The sequence below is a fragment of the Pseudophryne corroboree genome, chromosome 5 (assembly GCF_028390025.1).
Source record: "Pseudophryne corroboree isolate aPseCor3 chromosome 5, aPseCor3.hap2, whole genome shotgun sequence".
NCBI lineage: Eukaryota > Metazoa > Chordata > Amphibia > Anura > Myobatrachidae > Pseudophryne > Pseudophryne corroboree.
The window spans coordinates 211,306,049-211,332,918 of NC_086448.1; the positions used below are offsets into that span (position 1 = coordinate 211,306,049).

Below are 26,870 nucleotides of genomic sequence, written 5' to 3' on the forward strand. Positions count from 1 at the left end.
ATATACGTTTCTATGACTGACAGGCCTATTAAGCTTCTAAGCTGAGTACACACCTAAACGGCTGTGATCTGACGATGTAATGAGATCCATCACCGTACACACTACAGAACCTGCTGTACGATGCTGCAACATATCGTTACATGCTTCATGTAGCAATACCACGTCATCCGTAGCATCATCCCACTGGACGAGCAGAACATCCAAAGGAACATGGGGGGGGGGCTATTCTTAGTTGATCGCTCACTAGCTATTTCTTGCAGCGCTGCGAACAGATAGTTGACGCCTCTAGGGGAGTGTATTTTTGCTTCGCAAGCGTGCGATCGCATGTGCAGCAGAGCACTACAAAAAAGTTTTGTGCAGTTTCCGAGTAGCTCAGAAATTACTCAGTCGCTGTGATCACTTCAGCCTGTCCGGTCCTGGAATGGACGTCAGACACCCTCCCTGCAAACGCTTGGACACGCCTGCATTTTTCCAAACACTCCCAGAAAACTGTCAGTTGACACCCACAAACGCCCTCTTCCTATTAATCTCCCTGCGAATGGCTGTGCGAATGGATTCTTCTTTAAATCCATTGCTCAGCAACAATCCGCTTTGTACCCGTACGACGCACCTGTGCATTGCGGTGCATACACAGTTCAGTGCAGCGAAAAATCCTAGCATGCTATCAGGTCGGAATGACCCCCAATGTGAACATCCAATTAATCAAACAATGAATTAGGGGGATTTGGGGGTATACACACTGTATGATGGTTGTTGTGCATTGCAACATCATCTAATATATCGTATAGTGTGTACCCCCAGCTTTACTCTGTGTAGTTATATTTACTCAGTGGAGCTACATGTAACACCAGACAAATCTGCCAACAGATGAACATGTCAAAAATTGTCTGAGAACACTTTTTGTTTTAAAGGAACTGAATGGAAACATGAAGTTCTAGCACTGGCCACTATGGGGCTTGTGCAGAGTTGGACGGAAATGCATTTTGTGTCTATTTTAACAGGAAAAATCTATGTTTCTGCACAGTGCATGTGCACTGAACTGCTGTACACCTCTCTGTCCTTGCCAGCTGAAAAACATTTACCACCTATGTCCCTCGCACAAAGGGAGCTGGCATGGGAGTGGTGTATACATGTGAAAGGGCAAGTACCAAAGAGACCTAATATGCATCTGGTTGGAGGCAGACTTGATCCCCGGTGCAAGCTGCAAGATGATTATGACGACGACCGGCAGCCGCATCTGATTGAATGAATGTGTTGAAATTCCTAGTAATCATGGTAACACTAGTAGTCCGGACACATTGTATGCCAGGTCCTTTCAGCACCCCCCTGCTATTACACTTAAGCAGAGTACACACTGGAGCGATGTGTACCCAACAGATACGTCAAGCCAACATATCAGAACCTGGATACACATTGAACGATGTTAATGAAGGACAGAATGCTATTGTTCCATCCTTCATTAGCATACTACAGGACGCTAGCGGCAGGTTTTATGTGCAGCACATCAAACCCGACGACATTGCTAGTGACCGCGTACACCCTACGTACGTATTGCACATGCACAATGCCTGATATACACCGTTGTGAGTGATATGTCAAACTGATCTGATGGATAGGTGTGGTATGTTATGCTGGCGGTCGGGCTCCTGGCGGCCAGTACATCGGCACCGGAAACCCGACCGCCTGCATACCGACAGCTGGGCGAGCGCAAATGAGCCCCTTGTAATAACGCTGCTGCAAGGTATTTGCAGGATTACAGTGAAATGTGCGATTGGTTATTAATACAGCAACACTCTGCCAGAGGGAATAAATACAGGGAGGTAAAAGCACATAAAAACAAACTGTTAAAGCCATGTATCTAATAAAAGCCACAAGATGCCATGAACAAGTCACAGCTATAGTGAAAGCCCACCTTCTGACATGTAGATCGGCAACTTGGCTTCCGCTGGTAAAATCCATCACTCATTTATCCACAGAGCACATACTGATGGCTCTGGGTAAAATGCATGAAATTATCATGTTTCTGGTTTAGTTATGGCAGGGCTTTTTTGTGCTCCAACTCTATATTACAGGCATGTCAATGCTCGGCTAAAAACATTTTATTTTTCTTGCTTACAGTACTTCTATGCTTTTTAGAAATGTGTTTATATTATTGTTTTTAACAGTTATTTATATAGCACACACGTATTCCAAAGCACAGCATTTCCGTGATTCACATCAGTCCCTGTCCCAGAGGAGCGTAAAAACTCTATTCCCTCCACAAGGACACACATACACACCACGATTCTTTTTTTTTTGTCAGAAGCCAATTAAGCTAGCAATATGTTTTTAGACTATGGGAGAAAACCAGAATACCCCGCGAAAACCAGCACTTACACGGGGAGAACATACAAACTCCAGATGGTGCCTTGGCCAGGATTTTGACTCATGACCTCACCTGTGAGACAGCAGTGCTAACCACTGTGCTGTCCCACAACAACCGTGCTGCCCAAATATATTTATAGATGTTAAGTATATGTCCTTGGATAGCACTCAGTGTTGCCAAATATGTAGAACAAAGTATCCATTGACAACAACAAATATAAACTCTGATATAACAACCTTGGCAAAAGGCACAGAAGCTAGAAACTCAAAGTAAATGTATTTAGTAAAAACAAAACCTTACGGTGGATAATATGTTAATGCCAGAAACACTGATTAATAGCCTACCTAACTTTGGAAATATTTTAGATAAACTTTGTTTATATCACAAACAGATAGAAGAAAACACAACATGCTTAATCAAGCCTGCAAATATTAAATTAGTACAAAAACATAAAAAGGCACACAGCATTTCTTGTAACAAAATCTTCCAGATTCACTTTTATTTTACAAATTGGTTTACATTGTTAAATGTAATAGAAATACTTCAAATTCACAGGTCATTATTTTGATCTTTAAAGCGTTACCAATTCATAAATGGGCTTCTTTCCGCCCGCCCCTTCAGGCACAATGAAATATAGAACTTTCTTGTGGCATCTTGTTTTTCTTCTCTAAAATATACTGTACATATTAAATAACTCACCGGCTCAAGAACTCAAAGCCTTTTAAATATTTCCAGTACCTCTGCTTAAAAAGTCTCCCTGCAAATAAAATAGTTTCCATCTAAAAGTGCATACAGTTAGTTCCGACAGGCGTTTGTCTCGCAGGATCAAGCAAAGAGCTGCCTGGATTGTATTAGAAAGTGTGAAATGGGAAGAGAAAATAAGACTATACAGCTTTCATTATATACAGTGAGCCAAATGTTATACAGCTATCTGGCTTCTATTTACATCAATGTATCATTTTAATACCACAGAATCAGCACAGCCACCGTATACAGTATCAGTTCTCAATGTAGGGCCAGGCTTCCGGTTAGGACAGTAAGTAGCAATGCAATAGAACACTTGACTTTTACACACACTTAAAAGGTCAGTCAAACACGTTGATAAATAGTCCAAAGTGGGATTTCAGTGGTTTACCAAGAATACAAATAATACTACTACTATTGTGCAGTTCTGCAAGGCCATAATGACAGAAGCAAACATTTACCAGTGAATAAAGCTTGAGAAATGCTGCATTAGCTCTTTGCAGAACTGAGCAATGTTAGTTCTTATGGACCTTTTTACTGCATATGCTGCACAACACAAAATGTCACCGTCAGCTTCAAAAGACAACTACGAGATGCAATTTCACTAAGAATTAACTTCAAATGTATCACCACCAAGTACCAAGATCAGCTTCAAACACTTCAGAACAAGCAACAGTGATTAAAGGTTCATATCTGCGGCATGAAAATAGTAGTTTTATTTTCCAGTCAATCCAGTGTCTGTGTTAGACTTGTGTAAGGGAAACAAGCAACTGAATGCAAAACTCGAATAAGAGTCAAGAATGAAAAGTCACTGCCAAGTGGAGAAAGTTATGTAGGTCAAATCTTTCAGACTTCAGTGGTTCTCACTGTCTTCTTAGAAGTGCAAAAGTGAACTCAAGCGGTTTGGTCCAAAACCGATAAAAAAATAAAATTTAAAAAACAACAACAAAAATGCATGAAGTGTCCTTCAGGATGAGATGAATGCTCCAAGAGCGGTGAGATCAGCGGCCAAATATCGTGTTATATTCCAGCAGAATGAGCTCCACGATTTGATTCTGGTATACTGTGTGAATGGCAATATTACCAGTCTCTTGTTCCGGCTTTAGCAAAGTTGGACCAAAAACAATTGCTAAACTTTGAAACGTCATTCTGTTCTTTTCTCCAGTTTCCACAACACTAAGAAAACAAAGCAAAAGAAAGGTTAGGCCTATCGGTATGCGGTTGTTAGGTCCACCACACTAAGGTTGACATGCACTTTTACAATTTTCCCCCAATTTTACATCTTTCATACTTAACCATCAATGTGGACTACAATTGGGAACAGTAACCTGTGCAGAGCGCAGTGAGGCACCCTGCCCGAGGCATGGCGAGCCATGCAACCTTTTCCCTGACAATCTTTTTCCTGTGTCGACCTAGTGCATGTCAACCTTTTTAGGATCGACCCAATGGTCCACACCCAGGTCTATGTACTACAGCCTAAACTTGTGCCATGACCCAAAGTAAAGTGGGCAAGTGAAAAAAAATAGACTAAAAATGTGTACAGATGGAGCCACGCTAGTCGTGGCTCCGTCTGTGCCTGGGCATGCCCGCCCAGGTGTGCCCGACTATGAGAGTGTCTCCGTCCGGGCATGCGCCCGTGATGGAGACGCGCACCATTCACTAGAATGGGAGAGCGGCTCCGCCGGGGTGCGCCCCATTCTAGTGAATGGGAGAGTGTGTCTGTGCACTCCCAGCGTGACTAGGCCGGGAATACACGCCTGCGATGGAGCCGCCTCAGATGAGTATGACTCCATCTGTAGCTTTACATTTTTGTCATAATAAGGACCAGTCGACCTGCACACAATGGTGGCAGCCATTTTGTGCTCTGAAATTCCAGAGAATGTAGGCTATCAACTCACTATGATAAAAGTGACATCACTGAGGCATGAGGCACAATGTAACTACAGAGGGGGACGTGACTAGGAACCAGTGAAATTTCTGAGCATTGGCAAATGCAGGATTCATAAGGGGGAAGGGGGGGGGGGGGGTGGTGGTGGAGAGGTCACTTTGTATCCAGGTATGTAGAAAGAGAAGCAAAGGCTCTTATGCATTTACATTTGGTTTAAATCTAGCCCCTAAAGGTGCACAAATAATTTGGTCTACAGAATTATTTGATTCTATAATAAAATTATATATATATATATATATATATATATATGGAGCAGACGTGGATCGGCACTCCGTATTCAATGTTTAGAAATGCGCAGGTGCCCTCTCAGCAGCAGTAGATAAACATATAAAGGAAAAAAAGAGCGGCACTCAGCGTCTTAAACAGCTACGCATTTCGTCACGTGACCTGTGACTTTATCAAAGGTGTATCAAGCCGTGTATCACCTTTGATAAAGTCACTGGTCTCGTGACGAAACGCGTTAGGTCCCGCCTCCTTCAGCACACCTTGCTTAGGTGTCCACATTTGGAAGCAAGCTGCAGTGATCGCAAGAGCCGTTGCGGGTGTGCCTTTCCCCGCCAGCCGTCCACATCAATATACGGCTTCAACCGCGGAGTGAATTGACGGCTCCCTCTTCCTTGCGGCATTCGCATTAGTGGGCATTGCAGGACACATAGCCGAGGACGCTCGGCTCTGGACCAGCCCACAGGAGAGGTATCTACTTACTTTCACCATTCAGCTTTGTGCCTTCAATTCCTTTACATTTTCGGGACTGCCCGTTGCTAATTGCTCTATAGAAAATACATCAGCTGAGCCTTCCTACGATACTTTCACCATCCAGCTTTTTGTTTACAATTCTTTTACACTTTCGGGACTGCCGGTTAATTGCTCTATAACAAATATATCAGCTGAGCCCCCTACGATATGTGTGGACATTTATTCAGAGAATTAAAACAGCTGTCGCTCCATTGAGCGTGATATACTGATTCAAGGTGTGCTTTTTATTAATGCATTTTTAATGTTTTATGGATTATCATAATCGGGATATAGCAAAGTCTACTCCATGTACAACTGCTAGTAACACAAAGGAAAAAGCACTGGACAATTAGGGGCAGTTCAATTTGCTGTTTGTTTGGCCTCAATGTGCCATTCCAACACAGCGTATGACAGCAAGCAACATCGCTGCTTCATCCGCACACCCCATAGACCTATCCTAATATCTGACATGTGTACAGCCAAGCAGCAGGGTTTTGGGTTACACATCGCCGCTAAATGATTTGGCCCTAAACAGGAATCAGGGGACACACCACATCGGGAAGCTCAGTTGAGCAGATCTCTGTAGTTTAACTGTTTCTATAGTGAAGTTTTGTTTTAAAGAAAAATAAATGTAGCAGTTATGTTCTATAGAACACCGTAATGGCGTGAAAACAAACAAATGCAAACTGTGACAGACATGAGTATAAACCCATTATGATGAGTTATTATCCTTGGCTCCTATGTTATGCATACTACTATAAAGCCACTAATAAGAATCAAAGAATTCAGTGACAAATCTATTAATGTATTCAGCACTTTAAACTCACTGTTTGAGATGCTTGAAGAGCGCCTGCATTGTGTCTTGGTTCGGTTTTGGCAACTGCTTAATTAAATCTTTGACGGCTTGAACACGAAGCTTGGGCTCTTGTTCTGATAAAAAGAAAAAACAGTTGTGCGCTATGAGTTTGCAGAGACCAAAACCTAAAGAAATGATGTCCTACACTCAGTCCTGCAGTGACCTCTAGTGGCCACATCCAGATGATTCCAAAACATTCATATAAAAAATTTATAGTAACGGGATAGAAGGTAATACTAGGAAGGAGATGAGACTATGGGCCTTATCCAAATACCCGCAGTCATTGCCCGCGTATACTTGCTTCACTGGGGCCATCTTATTAGCCCCAATAAGCCAGCACAAGTCATGGCTTATCTGGGATTTTGTTTCACCTGCCTCAGGCAGGCGAAGCAAAATCCCCGGTAAGTGCCAGCTTTATGGGGCTGCTGCGGCAAAAACACACAGGTTTCACTGTAACTGTGTATTTTCACACAAAAAAAGTTTTTATTTTTTTCTCAGATCTAATTGGATACCCCATTTAAAAAATATCGGTGAAACATTGGGGGGAAAAATCGTGAACATTTTTTCCCTTCAGATGTTTCATCGAGGATTATTGGATACTGCCCTAAGGAGGAAAGAAAAATAGGGATAACAGGATTTTGCAATTGCACTGGAATTCACCAATCAGATGTCTAGAAGGTGAATGGAAGCATCATAAGTAGCGAGTGTGTCTTACTTACTGATTGCATTCACAAAGTCATTAAAGTGGTTAAATGTGAAGAGAGGTTCTGGAAGCTCTCTGAAGAACATCTTCAGTGCCCCCGTAATCACATGAATATCTTCCCATTTAGTGTCATTCAAGTCAAGTTTCTCATCTATAAAAAAAAAGACAAATGTGTTGATGACAAATGTATATTTCTAAGCATTTAAAGAACCAGCAAACCAGGAATACAAGCGGTTTTATAACATCCATTCTGTTAGTGTAATTCAGCCTTGAGCCTATTTTTCATGTAAATGAGCAAATAAAGAAATAATTCTGGGAATGACCACACATTTACCATGCGTTACTGCAAATCTGAGCTTCTGTATCACAGCAAGGTTTCCACTGACTCTGTATAGACCATCAATGTCCAACCCTATAAAGAAACATGTGGTTACAAATGATGGATGTTATTCTAAGGTAATCACTTGTTACACTGTAAACTTATGAAGGGCATGTTTATCTATTAAGGGATTGTCCACTGTAAAAGGTAATTAGTGATTTAATAAAGTAATAAAAAGTGGAGCTTAATCTAAAAGTAAAACTATGTTACATACCATGTTCCTCAATATGGTCGATGCACATCTTTACAAATATTGGCACGGTAGTGTTCTCTCTCTGACAAAGACTGGCCAAACTGGAGCCAAACACGGGGTCTGCAACCAAATTCACAAAGACAGGCGAATGGCGGTCAAAAAACCCAAAAACAACTGTTTGGCAATTTTGAATAATGAGCTTAATTAATACATACAAAATATAGGGATGTCTACTCCATATATTTACAATAGTATTAAAGCCTTAAAAAAAAGAATCAAAAATCATATTTGCATATTATGCGTAAATGAAATCCATCATTTGAGCTACTGGAAGCTTGCTTTATAATTTGGGAAGGAAAATCGGGATTTGGCTAAAACACAGATCTACTGTATAAAGTAGCCTATGATTTGGTATTATAACTTCCCACATCCCATCCTGTACACTACTTGTTACCATTATATTATCTCAACCCACAACTCCAACGCTCCTTTCCATTGGTTCTATCACCATGTATTCTGTACTATGATTTCGAAGTAGGGCCATTCTATGTAAACGAGTAAAAATATCCCACACATGACACTGTAAAAATATTTTTTTTATAAATCTGTAGCTGTGTATCTTGAGTTTTCAGCATAGGTTGACAAGTTAAATTATAGCTCTCTCTCATAGTTTTTCAGAAAATAAATAAGTAAATAACACGGGCTCTTGATACAAAGAGATGACCTGAATTATCAAGTAGAAGTTACAAAATGGTGGCTGGTATAGGACACCTATACACTTTTAATGATTCACAGCTGGTGGCAGTATATGGTATTGGGGGACGTCTAGATACTCATATTATGGCGCTATGATCATAGTCAGAAGTGTAAACATTCATTAAACAGGGATACCAACATAAATAGTGAGATCCCTGGCATAAATGGTACTCATCTAGAATCCAGTGTTCAGTCCTGGAAGCCATATCCCCAGAAGGATATAAATACATTAGAGATTGTACAAAGAAGGGCAACTAAAATTGTGCATGGACTACATCAAAAAGCTTACCAGGACAGACTAAAAGATCTTATTATGTATAGTTTGGAGCAGAGAAGGGAAAGGGGGAACATGATAGAAACTTTTAAATATATCAGGGGTTTTAACACGGTACAGGCAGGAAACATTCTTCCAAGAAAGAGGAGTATTAGAACATGAGGACATGTGCTGAAACTGAACAGGTTCAGGGGACATTTGAGGAAAAATTACTTCACAGAAAGGGTAGTGGATAAGTAGAAAAGCCTCCCGCCATACAGTAGAGCAATTTAAACACGCTTAGGATAGACATGAGGATATCCTTACAATGACAAGGAACAAATAGGGTTGAGGTTACCAAAAGGATAAATGAAAAGGGGCAGACTAGATGGGCCAAGAAGTTCTTATCTGCCGTCAAAATCTATGTTACATGATGGTTCCTGAGCTAGCCTGGGCAGGTTACCAGCCCTTCTTCTGAGCAGACACCAAGGGGTTCTATTTAAGATGGGATGTTGCCCATAGCAACCAATCAGATTCTACTTCTTATTTATCTAGCACATTCTAGAAGATAAAACCTGGAATTTGATTGGTTGCTATGGGCAACATCCCACCTTAAATTGAACTCCCATCTTAGTAAATTTACCCCCATGTACTAGATCACACCGTCCTTTAGCCAAACACAATCTCAGCAGTAAATATGGAACACAAATCTGCCAGCATGCAATAGCTTTATTTTATCCACACTATTCCTCCCTGTTGTTTCTTCCTTCTACTTGTATACGTAAAAGGATATTACCGTCCTCTACTAACACTCTTGGATGTCGCCTAATACATCTGTCGTTTCAGCTAGCTCACAGGATCCTCTTTTCTGCAATTTCCCCTTCAGTATAGGACTTGCTGCTCTGCTCCTCCCACACTTGAGGCCATGATGTATATCACATGGGGACAGATCTCACTACACCCACACATCAGAACACCACAGAATAAAATAAGGGGCATAATTCTGGAGCTAGTAGCAACAATGTAACAAAGGGAAGAAGCCTGAAATAGTTTTTTCCCTGTATAATGCCACTAAACTACGTAGAACACTGCAAAAGGCAAAATATACTTCCTCCAGAAGTGCAGTTTCCATAGACAAATGGCAGGCAAAGTGTTAACAATGGCCATACACCTTCTAATACACCTTTTCATCTATGTGACTGCTGTGACCACATATCACTACCCAGCAGTTACTATTATGCCTTTTAATACCGTCAGAAACATATAAACAACCCTTCACAAGTTCTAGCCTCTCACCTTTACGTCAGTAAGCAGCTCGGTCATTTTACTTACAGAAAAAAATAATTCTAGTATTCAGAAGTCTATCAGCTGAAACCCCACCCCCCGCTACTGCTACAATGTGTCTATGTTCATGGCAAGTAGCTGCTACACAAGCTAGAATGAGGCCTTGCACAAGTTACCTTTAATGTAACCCTTCTCACGGACAGCTTGCATCGTCGGACGCCGGGTAAGAAACTTCTTCAACTTTGTTTTAGTCTTTTTTTGCTCTGAATTATCAATGCTGGCTGTTTGTTTGATCGCTAGAAATACAGAACACAACATCAGTATGTGAGAGGACTCCAGCATGCAACACTTAGGAAATAAACACACCCAGCATAGCTTTCTCACAACCCCAGGCACATACCATTTGGCTTGACTGACTTGCCTTTGCCCAAAAGTGTGGATGTATATCACATCCAGAGTACATGTAAATACCATTGCCTTCACATTTTAAAAACTGTGGGGTAGATGTATTATTTGTCATTATAGGGGAGAAGCGGTGTCCACTGATACAGCTTCTCCCCATGTATTAATGCACCTGTGTGCTCAGTGACAAGGGCATTCTTGTCATTATCCGCGCTATTTTTTAAAGGGATGTCGGTTATGTCAGTCACAATACCGATGCCGGGATCCCGACCACTCAACAGCCCACCGATCGCGTCGACCAACAGGGACTATGTCCACAACACCCTCTTGATCCCGGCATCAGTATAGTAACCTGCGGTCTCCCAACCGCAGGTCACACAAACCCAACCCCTTTTAAATTGCACACGATATGCAGGGCAATTTATGAACACTGTAGCACTGACTGTTCAGACACCTGCAGCTATGGATTTCCACAACTACAGGAGTCGACGCCCATACACTACAGCAGCCGGGGACTATGCATACAAAAGAATAAAACATTTTTATTTTTTAAATTCAAAAGCCGCTGAGGTCACTGGGTCAAGATAAACGGCGCATTTGCAGAGACTCCACAAGTGCCGGTTACAAGCCAACAGAGGGAGAGTGGAGTTTGCTGGGAAGGCGAGTTAACACTCTCCCTGTTCGGCAGGGCAAGGCTTCACACATGCCGTCTTTATCTGAACCCACTTCCCGGAGGTGAAGCGGGTCTGTACAGATAATAGATGGAGCATGTATGTTAATACATCTCACCCTATGAGACTCTTGAGCAGTCATTAACTTATCAGGTTTAATTCACAAAACATTTGTTTTCATTCGTGAAAATTACCTGCTTCATTAAAATTGACAGATACAGTGGCCAATAGGAAGCACTGAGATACGTCACCTGACCTATTGATGGCTTATTTTTGCCTTAGGCAGTATCATTCCTTAAGGCATCCATATCATATAGTACATACAGTCAGATGCAGCCTAAACACAAGCAAATTGGCCAGCAGAACCCTAGTTCTTACTGGCACCTTAAGGACTGATAAGAGAAAGCACAGAACACATCCTGTTACTTCAACTTACAGAAATATATAAACATGAAGTGTATAAATGGAATGTGACTAAAATGCAATTACTACATATATTCACATAAATTTACGCAACTTTACCCATGACCTCTTAATATTTCCTACGCGTGTGTAGTAAAAATACAAACCTGCATAAGTTGGTGGTAACTTGAGAAAGACCTATGGTCTGTATCCCTAAGGGCCCTACACACTTGCCGATATGAACAATCTCGTTAAGATATGAACAATTTCTCATTCATTACGGAAGTGTGTAGGCACCAACGATAAACAATGCGCGGCCCCGCGGTCACTCATCGTTGGTGTCTGCTCGTTTATACCTGCAACTCAATATGGACAATATAACGCCCCCGAAGGCAGAAAGAGAACGGGTGTGGAAGGGCATGAAAAAAATGTAATACCGCCCTCAGAGTTCACTTCACGATCATTCTAGAATATTCTCCCTCCATATGGAAGTGGTCGGCTGCTGTCAGTTGGCAGTTGAGCAGTTTGCTTTGTCTATTGTGTTTTTCTAGTTTCTTGTCTGTGTATCTCAAACATTAGAGCCAATCTAGCCAAACTGATGTCATATTCAGAATCAGCACCACAAAGTTACCCCAAAATCGCTCTACTATGATTGCCAATAACATGAGTGTTGATCTTTTTATATGATTAGCATGGACCAAACCTGAATAGAATACTTTGCATAACTATACTCAAGCGACTGTAAAAGAACTTACAACGATTCTTTTTGGATTCATGATCCTTTTCCTTGTCATGTTTATCTTTCCCGTGTTTATCTACCGGGGAGTCAGGCACATTATCCTCACTGACCTCCTCAGCCTCCGCAATCTACAAGAAATAGAAATATTACTTTCAGCAAGAACTTAAATCAAATATATCAGTTTACAATTAAAGGGAAAATACTGCTTGGATGCCATGTGGTCCTTTACATAGGAGCACACATGAATTACACCATTCCCGTGACTAGTTTATTAGGACTAGGTGACATGGTGCTGCCATATAAACTCTGAGTCCCAATCAGCCAGCTACAGAGTACGCAACTGGCACTGTCCACTGCTAGAGGGGTAGGGCAATGCTACCAGCCCAAACTTATCATAAGCTAACACATTATCATTATCAAGTTATTACTTACGAATCAAACATTTCAGTGACTCGAGTACCACAGTCATCTCCAAAAACAGCTTATTGACATATGTATCTTTGTAAAGGTTACCAGCTTCGCTCACCACAGGCTACATGAATAGTGTTCTGAGGCAGTTTACTTATGCTAGCCCAGGGGATCCCATGTTCTGAACTTGAGCTGTTATATAAAATTGTGACAAGGCATGACCAGATGCCATGAAGTCACTAGTGTCATGGACCAATGACAGCTTGTGGGGGAGTGGCTTTGCAGCAATTCAGTCACCGCTAGCCCTTCCTGGACCCGCTGACGACTGCCCCCGACAGGATTTTAACAAATGAAAAAATCCTATACCTGGAATGCTCCTGGTCCCGAGCATTCCAGATTTGGGAGACTCTACATGAATTGTATTCATTTATTATATTACATATTATATACACATATTTTATATATATATATATATATATATATATATATATATACACACACACACACACACATACATACATACGGACACACACAAAGTATACATACATACACACAATTTGGTTCTGGTTTGTTCCATGATACAACAATTGGTACACAAATTGCTAGAGTGGGTTCATACCGGAACGCCGATGGTGTTGCAAAGTGCCGAGTACCATTCTTTAATCATAGTGTCATTTTCACATTGTATCAGCAGTTCTGTTCCTGAAGGAATTTTTAGCTGCAGAAAAATAAAAGCTGTTATTTATACAAATTGGTAATTCTAAGTATAGTAAACTATAGTATATACAGTATTATTATCCTTCATTTATATGTGCAATAAGGGATCCGCAGAGCCCAGTTACAAGAGTGCATAAGCAAATAAGCAAAACAAGAAAACAGTGACTTACAGTTCAAGACAATATAGGACAAGTACAGGGTATATAAATGGGATGTGGTTAAGATGCCAGCTGTCGAGATCACAGCAGTTGGAATACAGACGCCGGAATCTCGACAGGGTCAGGAGACCGATGAGTATAGTGGGCGGGTTAGGGTCGGGGGCTGAGGTTAGGTTTAGGCACCACCCAGGGGGGTTAGGGTGCAGGGAGAGGGGAATAGGGTTAGGCACCACCAGGGGGAGGTTAGGTTTAGCACTAAAGGGAATAGATGGAAGAGACACCTGCTCGTGAAAGCGTAGATTCTCAGGGGGAGGGGTAGACAGACAAGGATGACACAGACGGGGTAGACAGTGAGCGTGGAACAGAGGGTTAGGATGAGAGTTGGCTGGGTTTGGTGAAGAAGTGGGTCTCGAGAGCCCGTATGAAGATCTATTTCTAATAATGTATTAGAAGCTATATAGGAGAATTGTCAGGTAATAGCCACACACAGGGTGTTGTCTATGAATTGAGTCTTGGTAGCCAAGGTGCGTGTCTTCAGGAAGTGCCACACTTTATTGCTCTGGTGATAATTATAAGCCAACAGAGTTACTACTCTCAGTGTATGGCAATGCACCAGAGACATGCCTGTCCTATGAGGGGAATAGAAGAGCTCAGTCACAGGAGACATTGCAGTGCCAAATCATTTCAGAAATACAATCAGAATAATAGGATTTTAATTACCTACCAGTAAATCCTTTTCTCGTAGTCCATAAGGGATATTGGGGAGACTTAGGCCCTCATTCCGAGTTGTTCGCTCGTTGCAGAGTTTCGCTATATTGCAATTAGTCGCTTACTGCGCATGCGCAAGGTTCGCAGAGCGCATGCGCTTAGTTATTTTACTCAAAAGTTAGGTATTTTACTCACGGCATAACAAGGATTTTTTATCGTTCTGGTGATCGGAGTGTGTTGACAGGAAGTGGGTGTTTCTGGGCGGAAACTGGCTGTTTTATGGGTGTGTGCGGAAAAACTCTGCCGTTTCTGGGAAAAACGCGGGAGTGGCTGGAGAAACGGGGGAGTGTCTGGGCAAACGCTGGGTGTGTTTGTGACGTCGAACCAGGAACGAAACTGACTGAAATGATCGCAGTGGCAGAGTAAGTCCCGAGCTACTCAGAAACTTCAAAGAAATTTCTATTCGCAATTATGCGAATCTTTCGTTCGCAATTCTGCTAAGCTAAGATACACTCCCAGTAGGCGGCGGCTTAGCGTGTGCAATGCTGCTAAAAGCAGCTAGCGAGCGAACAACTCGGAATGAGGGCCTTAGTACGATGGGGTATAGACAGGGTCCAAAGGAGCCAGTGCACTTTAGATTTATTTACTGGGTGTGCTGGCTCCGCCCCTCTATGCCCCCTCCCACAGGCAGTTACAGGTAAAACAGTGCCTGAAGGAGAAAGGACATGTATGAAAGAAGGAACATAACAACAATGAGTGGTGAGGTTTATACAACAGCACACCACTATCATGGAACAACCAGCAACGGCTGGTAACAGCAACAGCTGAACAGGTACCCATATAAAAATAACCTGCAGAAAGACACCGCGCTGAGGCGGGCGCCTAATATCTCTTATGGCCTTCGAGAAAAATTACCGGTAGGTAATTAAAATCCTATTTTGAAAAAAAATGTTCTTCCCCGACCAGGTAGCAGCTCGGCATAGTTGCAACGACGAGACTCCACGGGCAGCCGCCCAGGAAGAGCCCACCGATCTTGTAGAGTGGGCCTTCAGAGACCTAGGAACAGGCAAGGCTGCCGACATACAGGCCTGTTGGACAGTAAGCCTAAGCCAACGAGCAATGGACTGCTTAGAAGCAGGGCAACCCTTTTTCTGTGCATCATATAGCACAAACAAGGAATCTGTCTTCATGATCCGAGCCGTTCTCTTGACATAGATCTTCAAGGCTCGCACAGCATCCAATGCCTCCGGAGGAGCAGAAGTGCCAGTACTGGACGGAACCACAATAGGCTGATTCAAGTGGAACGCAGAGACAACCTTTGGCAGGAACTGCTGCCTAGTCCTGAGCCTCGTAAAAGACCAAGTAGGGACTTTTACACGATAAGTCCCCCAATTCTGAGACACATCTAGCAGAAACCAGGGCCAGTAACATCACCGTCTTCCACGTGAGGTACTTGTCTACTATCGTCATCAGAGGTTCAAACCGGGAGGACTGTAGAAATCTGGACCTTAACAGAACCCCAACGTAAGCCCTTATCCACGCCAGCCTGCAGGAAATAGAAGAAACATTCTAAGTTGAATTCTGCAGGCGAATACGTGTGTACCTCGCACCAAGATACATATCTTCGCCAGATATGATGATAGTGTTTTGACGTCACAGGTTTCCGGGCCTGAACCATGGTAGCAATAACCTTCTTGGAAAGGCCCTTGTGAGCTAGGTTGTTCCGCTCAACCTCCATGCAATCAAACGAAGTCGCCGTAAGTCCAGGTAGACGAACGGCCCTTGTTGAAGATCTCTTCTTCGTGGTAGAGGCCAAGGGTCTTCGACGGACATGTCCAGTAGATCTGCGTACCACGCCCTCCGAGGCAATCAGAATTGCCTGGACTCTCTGATGTCTGATTCGCTTGAGCACCCTTGGAAGCAACGGAATCGGAGGAAACAGGTAGACCAGCCGGTAAGGCCAAGGCGACGTCAGTGCATCTACTGCTCTCGCCTGAGAGTTCCTGGGTCATGAGCAATACAGTGAAGCTTCTTGTTGAGTCGGGAAGCCATCACGTCTATTTGTGGGCAGCCTCATCAGTTGATGATCTGCTGAAACACCTGGATGGGGGAGTCCCCACTCCCCGGGGTGGAGATCGTGACGACTCAGGTAGTCTGCTTCCCAGTTGACCACTCCCAAAATGAAGATTGCTGACATTGCTCTTGCATTTCTTTCCGCCCAGAGGAGTATTCTTGACACCACTCGCATGAAGGCTCTGCTTTTCGTCCCTCCTTGCCGATTTATGTACGCCACTGCCGTGGCGTTGTCCGACTGTATTTGGATCGCATGATCCTTGAGCAGAGGAGAAACCTGAAGCAGAGCATTGTAGATTGTCCAAAGTTCCAGAATGTTGATCGGAAGGAGGGCTTCGTGGGTTGACCACCTGCCCTGGAACTGAGCTCCTTGGGTGACAGCTCCCCATCCTCTCAGACTTGCATCCGACTTGAGGAGGATCCAATCCTGAATCCCGAAACTCCGGCCTTCCAGGAGATTGGAGGAATGCAGCCACCACAGGAGGGAAATCCTGGCCCGAGGTGACAGCCGTATCATCCAGTGCATCTGTAGACGTGATCCGGACCACTTGCTCAGGAGACCCAATTGAAACGTTCTGGCATGGAACCTCCCATATTGGATCGCCTCGTATTAGGCAACCATCTTCCCCAACAATCTTATGCAAAGATGGATGGATACTCGAGCAGGTCGGAGCACCATTCAGACCATCTCCTGAAGTGCTCTCGCTTTGTCCTCCGGGAGGAACACCTTCTGGGCCACAGTATCCACCAACATTCCCAGGAACAAAGCCGCTGAGTTGGCTCCAGGTGGGACTTTTGTAAATTGAGAATCTTCCCATGGTGTGACAGAAGTTGGATAGTGCGGTCGATATGCAGCAATAAAAGCTCCCCGGATCTTTTTTTTTATTTTTTATCAGGAGATCGTCCAGGTAAGGGACAACAATGACCCCCTGGACCCGGAGCTGGAACATCAACTCCGCCATTACCTTTGTGAATATCCTCGGAGCTGTGGACAGGTCGAAGGGCAGTGCCTGAAACTGGTAGTGATCGTCCATAGGGCAATCCTCAGATAAGCCTGATGAGGTGGCCAAATTGGAATATGAAGGTAGGTGTCCTTAATATCCAAGGAAACCATGAATTCCTGTTCTTCCAGGCCCACAATCATTGCTCTCAAGGATTCCATTTTGAACTTGAAAACCTTTAGGTAAGGGTTCAAGGACTTTAGATTCAAAATGGGTCTTACCAAACCGCCCGGCTTCGGAGCCACAAACAGGTTGGCGTAATAACCCTTTCCTCGTTGTGGTATTGGTACTGGAACAATGACGTGGGACTGGACTCACGTTTGGATGGCCTGTTGCAACGTAACTTGTGTATCCTTCAAAGCTGGTAAACTTGATTCGAAAAATCGTTGGGGATGAGCACCGTTGAACTCTAGCTTGTAGGCCTGAGAAATGAGGTCCTTGACCCAGGTATCCTGGCAGGAACCCTCCCAGACGCGGCTGAAGTGACACAGTCGAGTTCCCATCTCGAGATCCCCTCGGGGTGGGTGGGCACTGTAACGCTGAGGACTTAGTGGAAGCATAACTGGTGCTCTGTTCCTGAGAACCGGTGTTCTCAGGTCTTCTTGTCTTACCTCTGGTGCCTTTAGCTGCATTGGAGGCACCGCTGGCCATAGATCGAAATCTGTTAGACCAATAGGACTGAACAGATGGCCCCGGGTAGGAACGCCTAGCCGGCGGGGCTCCAGTGGGGAGAAACGTGGATTTCCCTGCAATGACTTTGGAATTCCACGTATCCAACTCAACCCCAAAGAGCCATTCCCCAGAAAAGGGGAGAGATTCCACAATGTGCTTGGATTTTGCGTCCGCTATCCACGGACGCAACCACAAGGCTTAATGCCAGGACTTCTGCCATGGCAGTCTCTGCACGCAGGGTGCAGAGACTGCCATGGCAGAAGTCCTGGCATTAAGACTGTCCATCTCCTTAAGCGAGTCACACAGGACGCGTGCAGTTTCGTGAATGTGCTTCAGAAGAGTCACCGTAGTGACCAGAGGCATATCCCTGGAAAGGCCCTCCTGAATTTGAAAAGCCCACGTGTGAATGGCATGGATCATCCAGCAACCCACTATGACCGGCTTTTGCGATACACCTGCTGCTGTGTAGACTTTAGTGTAGTCTCTATTTTTCTGCTCCCAGGGTCCTTTATTGTAAAGGAGCCCAGGGCAGGCAGCACCGCCTTTTTTGACAGTCGAGAGACTGATACGTCAACTCCTGTGGGTTCTTCCCAGATTTTCCTACCTTCAGGAGCAAATGGGAAAGTGTGCAAAACTCCTTTTAACACTTGGTATTTCTAGTCTGGACTTTTCCAGGCTAACTTAAATAGCTCATCTAACTCTGCAGAATCAGGGAAAGTGACATTAGGCTTGTTTTGTGTAAAGAAAAACGACTGCTGTTATGCAGCCTCCTCTAGAGGGAGCTTTAACATGTTCCGTATAGCCAGAAGGAGGGGTTCAGGTCCCTGAGCAGAAGCGGAATCCCCACTAACGGGATCCAAGTCATTGCCATCCCCATCCTCCTGTATATCCTCATCTGAATCAAATAGTAAGGCAGGTAAACAACGCTTTTGTGGTCCTGAGTTAGAGAGGGAGGCTGTGTAACATCTGCCCTTTCAGCTAAGTCTGCAACAGCCTGTTGTAGTAGCGGAGGTTTCTGAACATTAGCAGTGAGTTGTGATGACATATCAGACATCATATTCTTAAATGCCCCTAGGCAGGAGGGCTCTTAACCCTCTCCCCCAGCCCCCTCACTGAGTTGTGAAGAATGGGTGAATTGTTCACATGAAACAGAATCAGATGATAAGGGAGAGAATATGCTGTGGCACACGCTGCATAGCTTGTGTTTACCCATGTTTGTGTTTACCCATGTTCACAGTAATCACATACACATACACACAGACAGTAAAACTTATCAAGCCTGCCCTTACTGTATGTGAGAGGGAGACAAAGATAGAGAAAAGACCAGCACACCCCAGCTACACAGCCCCAGTGCGGCTGTCAACTTATTATATCACAGTGAAACACTAATGATTTCAGTCCTGTATAGGACACAGATTGTTTTACAATAGCGGCTCTCCCCCTTTGCTACACCCTGTACCAGTTCCCCAGCGTTTTCTAAGTGTCAGTAGGAGCTGTGAGTGCCTGTTGCTGCTGCAGTAAGCAGAGGAAGGCGCCAAAATGCCCTGGTCCCGCTCTGAGGTCTTGTACTTTAGTACCATGGGGAAGTCCCAAAGCTCCCAAACGGGTGGGAGAGTGCCGAGACCTCTGTAAAACCACCTGACCAAACTGAAGGTCATCCTTGGCCAAGGTATCAAACCTATAGAATTTAACAAACGTGTTCGAAACAGACCAAGTTGAAGCATGGGACAACTGTAGGGCCAATACACCCCGGGCAGCCGCCCAGGAAGACCGACCTTGTCGAGTGGGCCTGAACAGACTCTGGTAAGGGCAGAGCCGCCGAAGTATAGGCTTGTTGAATGGTCAATCTGAGCCAACAAGCAATAGATTGGTCGGCCAGCTTCCAAGCAATCTTGAAGGCATCATAAAGGACAAACAGCGAGTCAGATTTCCGATGACAGGCCGTCCTTTTTACATAAATCTTCAGAGCCCTGACCACATCCAAGGACTCAGGACCAACGGAAGCGTCAGACAACACTGGAACCACAATAGGCTGATTCACATGAAAAGCTGACACCACTTTAGTCAAAAACTAAGGACGGGTCCTAAGTTACGCCCTGTCCTCATGAAAAAACAAATAAGGGCTCTTAGAAGATAAAGCCCCTAATTCAGAGACACGCCTGGCAGACACCAATGCCAAACATCACAGTCTTGCAGATGAGAATTTTTAACTCAACCCTACGTAAGGGTTCAAACCAATTTGATTGTAGAAAGGACAGAACCACTTTGGAGGTCCCACATAGACGTGGGAGGCACAAAGGGTGGTTGCATATGAAGAACTCCCTTTAGGAAAGTCTGTACTTCCGGAAACACGGCAAGCTGTTTCTGGAAGAAAATAGAGAGCGCCGAAATCTGGACTTTGATGGAGCCTAAACATGGGCCCATATCCACTCCCGCTTGCAGGAAAAGTAGAAAACGACCAATTCTCAATTCCACGGGAGAAACCTTTCTACTTTCACATCAGGAAACATACTTTTTCCAGATACGATGATAATAAGATTTTACTCACCGGTAAATCTATTTCTCGTAGTCCGTAGTGGATGCTGGGACTCCGTAAGGACCATGGGGAATAGTGGCTCCGCAGGAGACTGGGCACAACTAAAGAAAGCTTTAGGACTACCTGGTGTGCACTGGCTCCTCCCTCTATGACCCTCCTCCAGACCTCAGTTAGGATACTGTGCCCGGAAGAGCTGACACAATAAGGAAGGATTTTGAATCCCGGGTAAGACTCATACCAGCCACACCAATCACACCGTATAACTCGTGATACTATACCCAGTTAACAGTATAAACAATAACTGAGCCTCTCAACAGATGGCTCAACAATAACCCTTTAGTTAAACAATAACTATATACAAGTATTGCAGACAATCCGCACTTGGGATGGGCGCCCAGCATCCACTACGGACTACGAGAAATAGATTTACCGGTGAGTAAAATCTTATTTTCTCTGACGTCCTAAGTGGATGCTGGGACTTCGTAAGGACCATGGGGATTATACCAAAGCTCCAAAACGGGCGGGAGAGTGCGGATGACTCTGCAGCACTGAATGGGCAAACTCTAGGTCCTCCTCAGTCAGGGTGTCAAACTTGTAGAATTTAGCAAATGTGTTTGACCCCGACTAAGTAGCTGCTCGGCAAAGTTGTAGAGCCGAGACCCCTCGGGCAGCCGCCCAAGAAGAGCCCACCTTCCTCGTGGAATGGGCTTTCACTGATTTAGGATGCGGCAGTCCAGCCGCAGAATGTGCAAGCTGAATCGTACTACAGATCCAGCGAGCAATAGTCTGCTTTGAAGCAGGAGCACCCAGCTTGTTGGGTGCATACAGGATAAACAACGAGTCAGTTTTCCTGACACTAGCTGTCCTGGAAACATAAATTCTCAGGGCCCTGACTACGTCCAACAACTTGGAAGCCTCCAAGTCATTAGTAGCCGCAGGCACCACGATAGGTTGGTTCAAATGAAAAGCTGATACCACCTTAGGGAGAAACTGGGGACGAGTCCTCAACTCTGCCCTATCCCGATGGAAAATCAGATAAGGGCTATTACATGACAAAGCCGCCAATTCTGACACACGCCTGGCCGAAGCCAAGGCCAACAGCATGACCACTTTCCACGTGAGATATTTTAATTCCACGGTTTTAAGTGGCTCAAACCAATGTGACTTTAGGAAATCCAACACCACGTTGAGATCCCAAGGTGCCACTGGAGGCACAAAAGGGGGCTGAATATGCAGCACTCCCTTAACAAAAGTCTGAACTTCAGGTAGTGAAGCCAGTTCTCTCTGGAAGAAAATCGATAGAGCCGAAATCTGGACCTTAATGGAACCCAATTTTAGGCCCATAGTCACCCCTGACTGTAGGAAGTGCAGAAAACGGCCCAGCTGAAATTCCTCCGTTGGGGCCTTCCTGGCCTCACACCACGCAACATATTTTCGCCAAATGCGGTGATAATGGTTTGCGGTCACTTCTTTTCTAGCTTTAATCAGCGTAGGAATGACTTCCTCCGGAATGCCCTTTTCCTTCAGGATCCGGCGTTCAACCGCCATGCCGTCAAACGCAGCCGCGGTAAGTCTTGGAACAGACAGGGCCCCTGCTGCAGCAGGTCCTGTCTGAGCGGCAGAGGCCATGGGTCCTCTGAGATCATCTCTTGAAGTTCCGGGTACCAAGCTCTTCTTGGCCAATCCGGAACAATGAGTATAGTTCTTACTCCTCTTCTCCTTATTATCCTCAGTACCTTGGGTATGAGAGGAAGAGGAGGGAACACATAAACCGACCGGTACACCCACGGTGTCACTAGAGCGTCCACAGCTATTGCCTGAGGGTCTCTCGACCTGGCGCAATATCTTTCTAGCTTTTTGTTTAGGCAGGACGCCATCATGTCCACCTGTGGCCTTTCCCAACGGTTTACAGTCATTTGGAAGACTTCTGGATAAAGTCCCCACTCTCCCGGGTGGAGGTCGTGCCTGCTGAGGAAGTCTGCTTCCCAGTTGTCCACTCCCGGAATGAACACTGCTGACAGTGCTAACACGTGATTTTCCGCCCATCGGAGAATCCTTGTGGCTTCTGCCATCGCCGTCCTGCTTCTTGTGCCGCCCTGTCGGTTTACATGGGCGACTGCCGTGATGTTGTCTGACTGGATCAGTACCGGCTGGTTTTGAAGCAGGGGTTTTGCCTGACTTAGGGCATTGTAAATGGCCCTCAGTTCCAGAATATTTATGTGTAGGGAAGTCTCCTGACTTGACCATAGTCCTTGGAAGTTTCTTCCCTGTGTGACTGCCCCCCAGCCTCGAAGGCTGGCATCCGTGGTCACCAGGACCCAGTCCTGTATGCCGAATCTGCGGCCCTCTTGAAGATGAGCACTTTGCAGCCACCACAGCAGAGACACCCTGGTCCTTGGAGACAGGGTTATCAGCCGATGCATCTGAAGATGCGATCCGGACCATTTGTCCAACAGATCCAACTGAAAAGTCCTTGCATGGAACCTGCCGAATGGAATTGCTTCGTAGGAAGCTACCATTTTCCCCAGGACTCGCGTGCAGTGATGCACCGACACCTGTTTTGGTTTTAGGAGGCCTCTGACTAGAGATGACAGCTCCTTGGCCTTCTCCTCCGGGAGAAACACTTTTTTCTGTTCTGTGTCCAGAACCATCCCCAGGAACAGTAGACGTGTCGTAGGGACCAGCTGTGACTTTGGAATATTTAGAATCCAACCGTGCTGTTGTAGCACCTCCCGAGATAGTGCTACCCCGACCAACAACTGCTCCCTGGACCTCGCCTTTATCAGGAGATCGTCCAAGTACGGGATAATTAAAACTCCCTTTTTTCGAAGGAGTATCATAATTTCGGCCATTTCCTTGGTAAATACCCTCGGTGCCGTGGACAGACCAAACGGCAACGTCTGGAATTGGTAATGACAATCCTGTACCACAAATCTGAGGTACTCCTGGTGAGGATGGTAAATGGGGACATGCAGGTAAGCATCCTTGATGTCCAGTGATACCATGTAATCCCCCTCGTCCAGGCTTGAAATAACCGCCCTGAGCGATTCCATCTTGAACTTGAATTTTTTTATATATGTGTTCAAGGATTTCAAATTTAAAATGGGTCTCACCGAACCGTCCGGTTTCGGTACCACAAACATTGTGGAATAGTAACCCCGTCCTTGTTGAAGGAGGGGCACCTTGACTATCACCTGCTGGGAATACAGCTTGTGTATTGCCTCTAACACTGCCTCCCTGCCTGAGGGAGCTGTTGGCAAGGCAGATTTGAGGAAACAGCGGGGGGGAGACGTCTCGAATTCCAGCTTGTACCCCTGAGATACTACTTGAAGGATCCAGGGATCCACCCGTGAGCGAGCCCACTGATTGCTGAAGTTTATGAGACGGGCCCCCACCGTACCTGGCTCCGCCTGTGGAGCCCCAGCGTCATGCGGCGGACTTGGAGGAAGCGGGGGAGAACTTTTGCTCCTGGGAACTGGCTGTATGCTGCAGCTTTCTCCCTCTATCTCTGCCTCTGGGCAGAAAGGACGCGCCTTTAACCCGCTTGCCCTTATGGGGCCGAAAGGACGCGCCTTTAACCCGCTTGCCCTTATGGGGCCGAAAGGACTGTACCTGATAATACGGTGCTTTCTTTGGCTGTGAGGGAACATGGGGTAAAAATGCTGACTTCCCAGCTGTTGCTGTGGAAACGAGGTCCGAGAGACCATCCCCGAACAACTCCTCACCCTTATAAGGCAAAACTTCCATGTGCCTTTTAGAATCTGCATCACCTGTCCACTGCCGAGTCCATAACCCTCTCCTGGCAGAAATGGACATTGCACTTATTTTAGATGCCAGCCGGCAAATATCCCTCTGTGCAACTCTCATGTATAAGACTGCGTCTTTAATATGCTCTACGGTTAGCAATATAGTGTCCCTGTCTAGGGTATCAATATTTTCCGACAGGGAATCTGACCACGCAGCTGCAGCACTGCAAATCCATGCTGAAGCAATAGCTGGTCTCAGTATAATACCTGTGTGTGTATATACAGACTTCAGGATAGCCTCCTGCTTCCTATCAGCAGGCTCCTTTAGGGCGGCCGTATCCGGAGACGGTAGTGCCACCTTCTTTGACAAGCGTGTGAGCGCTTTATCCACCCTAGGGGATGTTTCCCAACGTGACCTATCCTCTGGCGGGAAAGGGTACGCCATTAGTAACCTTTTAGAAATTACCAGTTTCTTTTCTAGGAGCTCAGGAGAGCCCCTAGTGTGCATCCAGCTCAGCCGGGCACAAGATTCTAACTGAGGTCTGGAGGAGGGTCATAGAGGGAGGAGCCAGTGCACACCAGGTAGTCCTAAAGCTTTCTTTAGTTGTGCCCAGTCTCCTGCGGAGCCGCTATTCCCCATGGTCCTTACGGAGTCCCAGCATCCACTTAGGACGTCAGAGAAAATGTTTTGACGTAACCATCTTCCTGGCCTGGACCATGGGGGAAATAACCAGGGAGGGAAGACCCTTTCTTGCTAGAATCTCCCTCTCAACTTCCAAGCCGTCAAACGTAGCCGCTGTAAGTCTGGATAGACGAACGGACCTTGCTGAAGATCGCCTTGGAGCGGCGGAGGCCAGGGATCATCCAGAGACATTGACAGGAGGTCCGAGTATCATGCCAGTCGAGGCCAATCCGGGGCAATTAGAATTGCCTGAACGCTTTCCCTTCTTAGCCTTTTTAGCACCCTTGGATTAGTGGTAGAGGAGGGAACAGGTACACAAACTGGTACGTCCACGGTGCCGTAAGCGCGTCTACTACTACAGTCTACGGATCCCTCGTTCTGGAACAGTAACGGCATAGCTTCTTGTTGAGACGAGAAGCCATCAGATCTATCTGCGGACAGTCCCATCGGTGAATTAACTGTTGAATGAGGATGTTGGCCCCATTTCCCCGGATGGAGGTCGTGCCTGCTGAGGAAGTCTGCTTCCCAGTTGTCCACCTCTGGAATGAATATGGCTGAGATGGCCCTTGCTTTGGTCTCTGCCCAGAGGAGGATTTTTGACATCTCTCACATCGCCACCCTGCTTCTTGTTCCCTCTTGTCGGTTTATGTACGCCACCACCGTTGCGTTGTCCGACTGAACCTGAATCGCCCTTCAGGAGATGAGAAGCTTGCAGGAGAGCATTGTAAATTGCCCCGAGATCTAGGATGTTTTTTGGCAGAGCAGATTCCTGTCTTGTCCATATCCCCTGGAACTGGGCCCCTTGAGTCACCGCCCCCCAACCCCAGAGGCTAGCATCCATTGTCAGTAGAATCCACGAGTGGATACTGAAATTCCTGCCCTCTACCAGGTGAGGAACTTGTAGCCACCATAATAGAGAACTCCGGGCTTTCGGAGATAAGGTCACTTCCTGATGCATGTGAAGGTGAGAACCGGACCATTTGTCCAGCAGATCTAGTTGAAAAGGTCGGGCATGAAATCTGCCGAATTGCACTGCCTCGTAAGCAGGCACCATCTTGCCCTGTAATCGGATGCAAAGATGTATGGATACCTTACGAGGACGGAGCACCGAGCGGTCCATAGCCTGGAGAGTCAAGGCCTTGTTCACATGGAGAAACACTTTTTGTGATACAGTATCCAGTATCATTCCCAGTAACTGAAGACGTTGGGTCGGTTCCAGATGAGACTTCTGAAAATTTAGGATCCACCCATGATCCGTAAGTAGGTGAGTTGTTAGATCGATGCTGTGCAGCAGACGCTCCCTGGACACAGCCTTTATTAGGAGACCGTCCAAGTAGGAGACTATGTTCACTCCTATCATGCGCAGTTGCAGCCTTATCTCCGCCATGACCTTTTTGAAGACCCTCGGAGCTGTGGACAATCCAAAGGGTAAGGCTTGAAACTGGAAATGGTCGTTCAATATGGCGAACCTGAGGTAAGCATGATGAGGGGGCCACATGGCATTGTGTAGGTAAGCATCCTTCACATCCAAGACACCAGGAACTCCCCCTCCTCCAGAGAGGACACCACCGCCCGCAGGGATTCCATACTGAATTTGAACACCCGCAGATACGGTTTTAGACTTCATGTTTAGACTTCAGGTTCAAGATGGGGTGCACCGAACCGTCCAGTTTGGGAGCGACAAAAAGACTGGAGTAAAAACCCCTATTTCATAACAGAGGAGGTACAGGAATAGCCTC

General features: G+C 45.5%; 1 protein-coding gene and 1 long non-coding RNA gene across 9 annotated transcripts in view; one reads left to right on the forward strand and one right to left on the reverse strand.

Moving 5' to 3' along the window:
- The window catches only part of LOC134927520 (uncharacterized), a 121,546-nt gene that overhangs the window by 51,419 nt on the left and 43,257 nt on the right, over window positions 1-26,870 (forward strand). The window lies entirely within an intron of this gene.
- The window catches only part of ARHGAP12 (Rho GTPase activating protein 12), a 254,644-nt gene continuing 230,606 nt past the window's right edge, over window positions 2,833-26,870 (reverse strand). For all 6 annotated transcript variants that reach the window (XM_063922071.1, XM_063922070.1, XM_063922074.1 and 3 more), the window contains 8 exons: window positions 13,458-13,556; window positions 12,447-12,558; window positions 10,393-10,512; window positions 7,945-8,043; window positions 7,686-7,763; window positions 7,368-7,502; window positions 6,620-6,722; window positions 2,833-4,285 (listed from right to left, as the gene is read on the reverse strand). In XM_063922071.1, coding sequence (XP_063778141.1) covers window positions 4,111-4,285; window positions 6,620-6,722; window positions 7,368-7,502; window positions 7,686-7,763; window positions 7,945-8,043; window positions 10,393-10,512; window positions 12,447-12,558; window positions 13,458-13,556 — 921 coding nt within the window. In that variant the 3' untranslated portion in view covers window positions 2,833-4,110. The remainder of the gene's footprint in view (window positions 4,286-6,619; window positions 6,723-7,367; window positions 7,503-7,685; window positions 7,764-7,944; window positions 8,044-10,392; window positions 10,513-12,446; window positions 12,559-13,457; window positions 13,557-26,870) is intronic.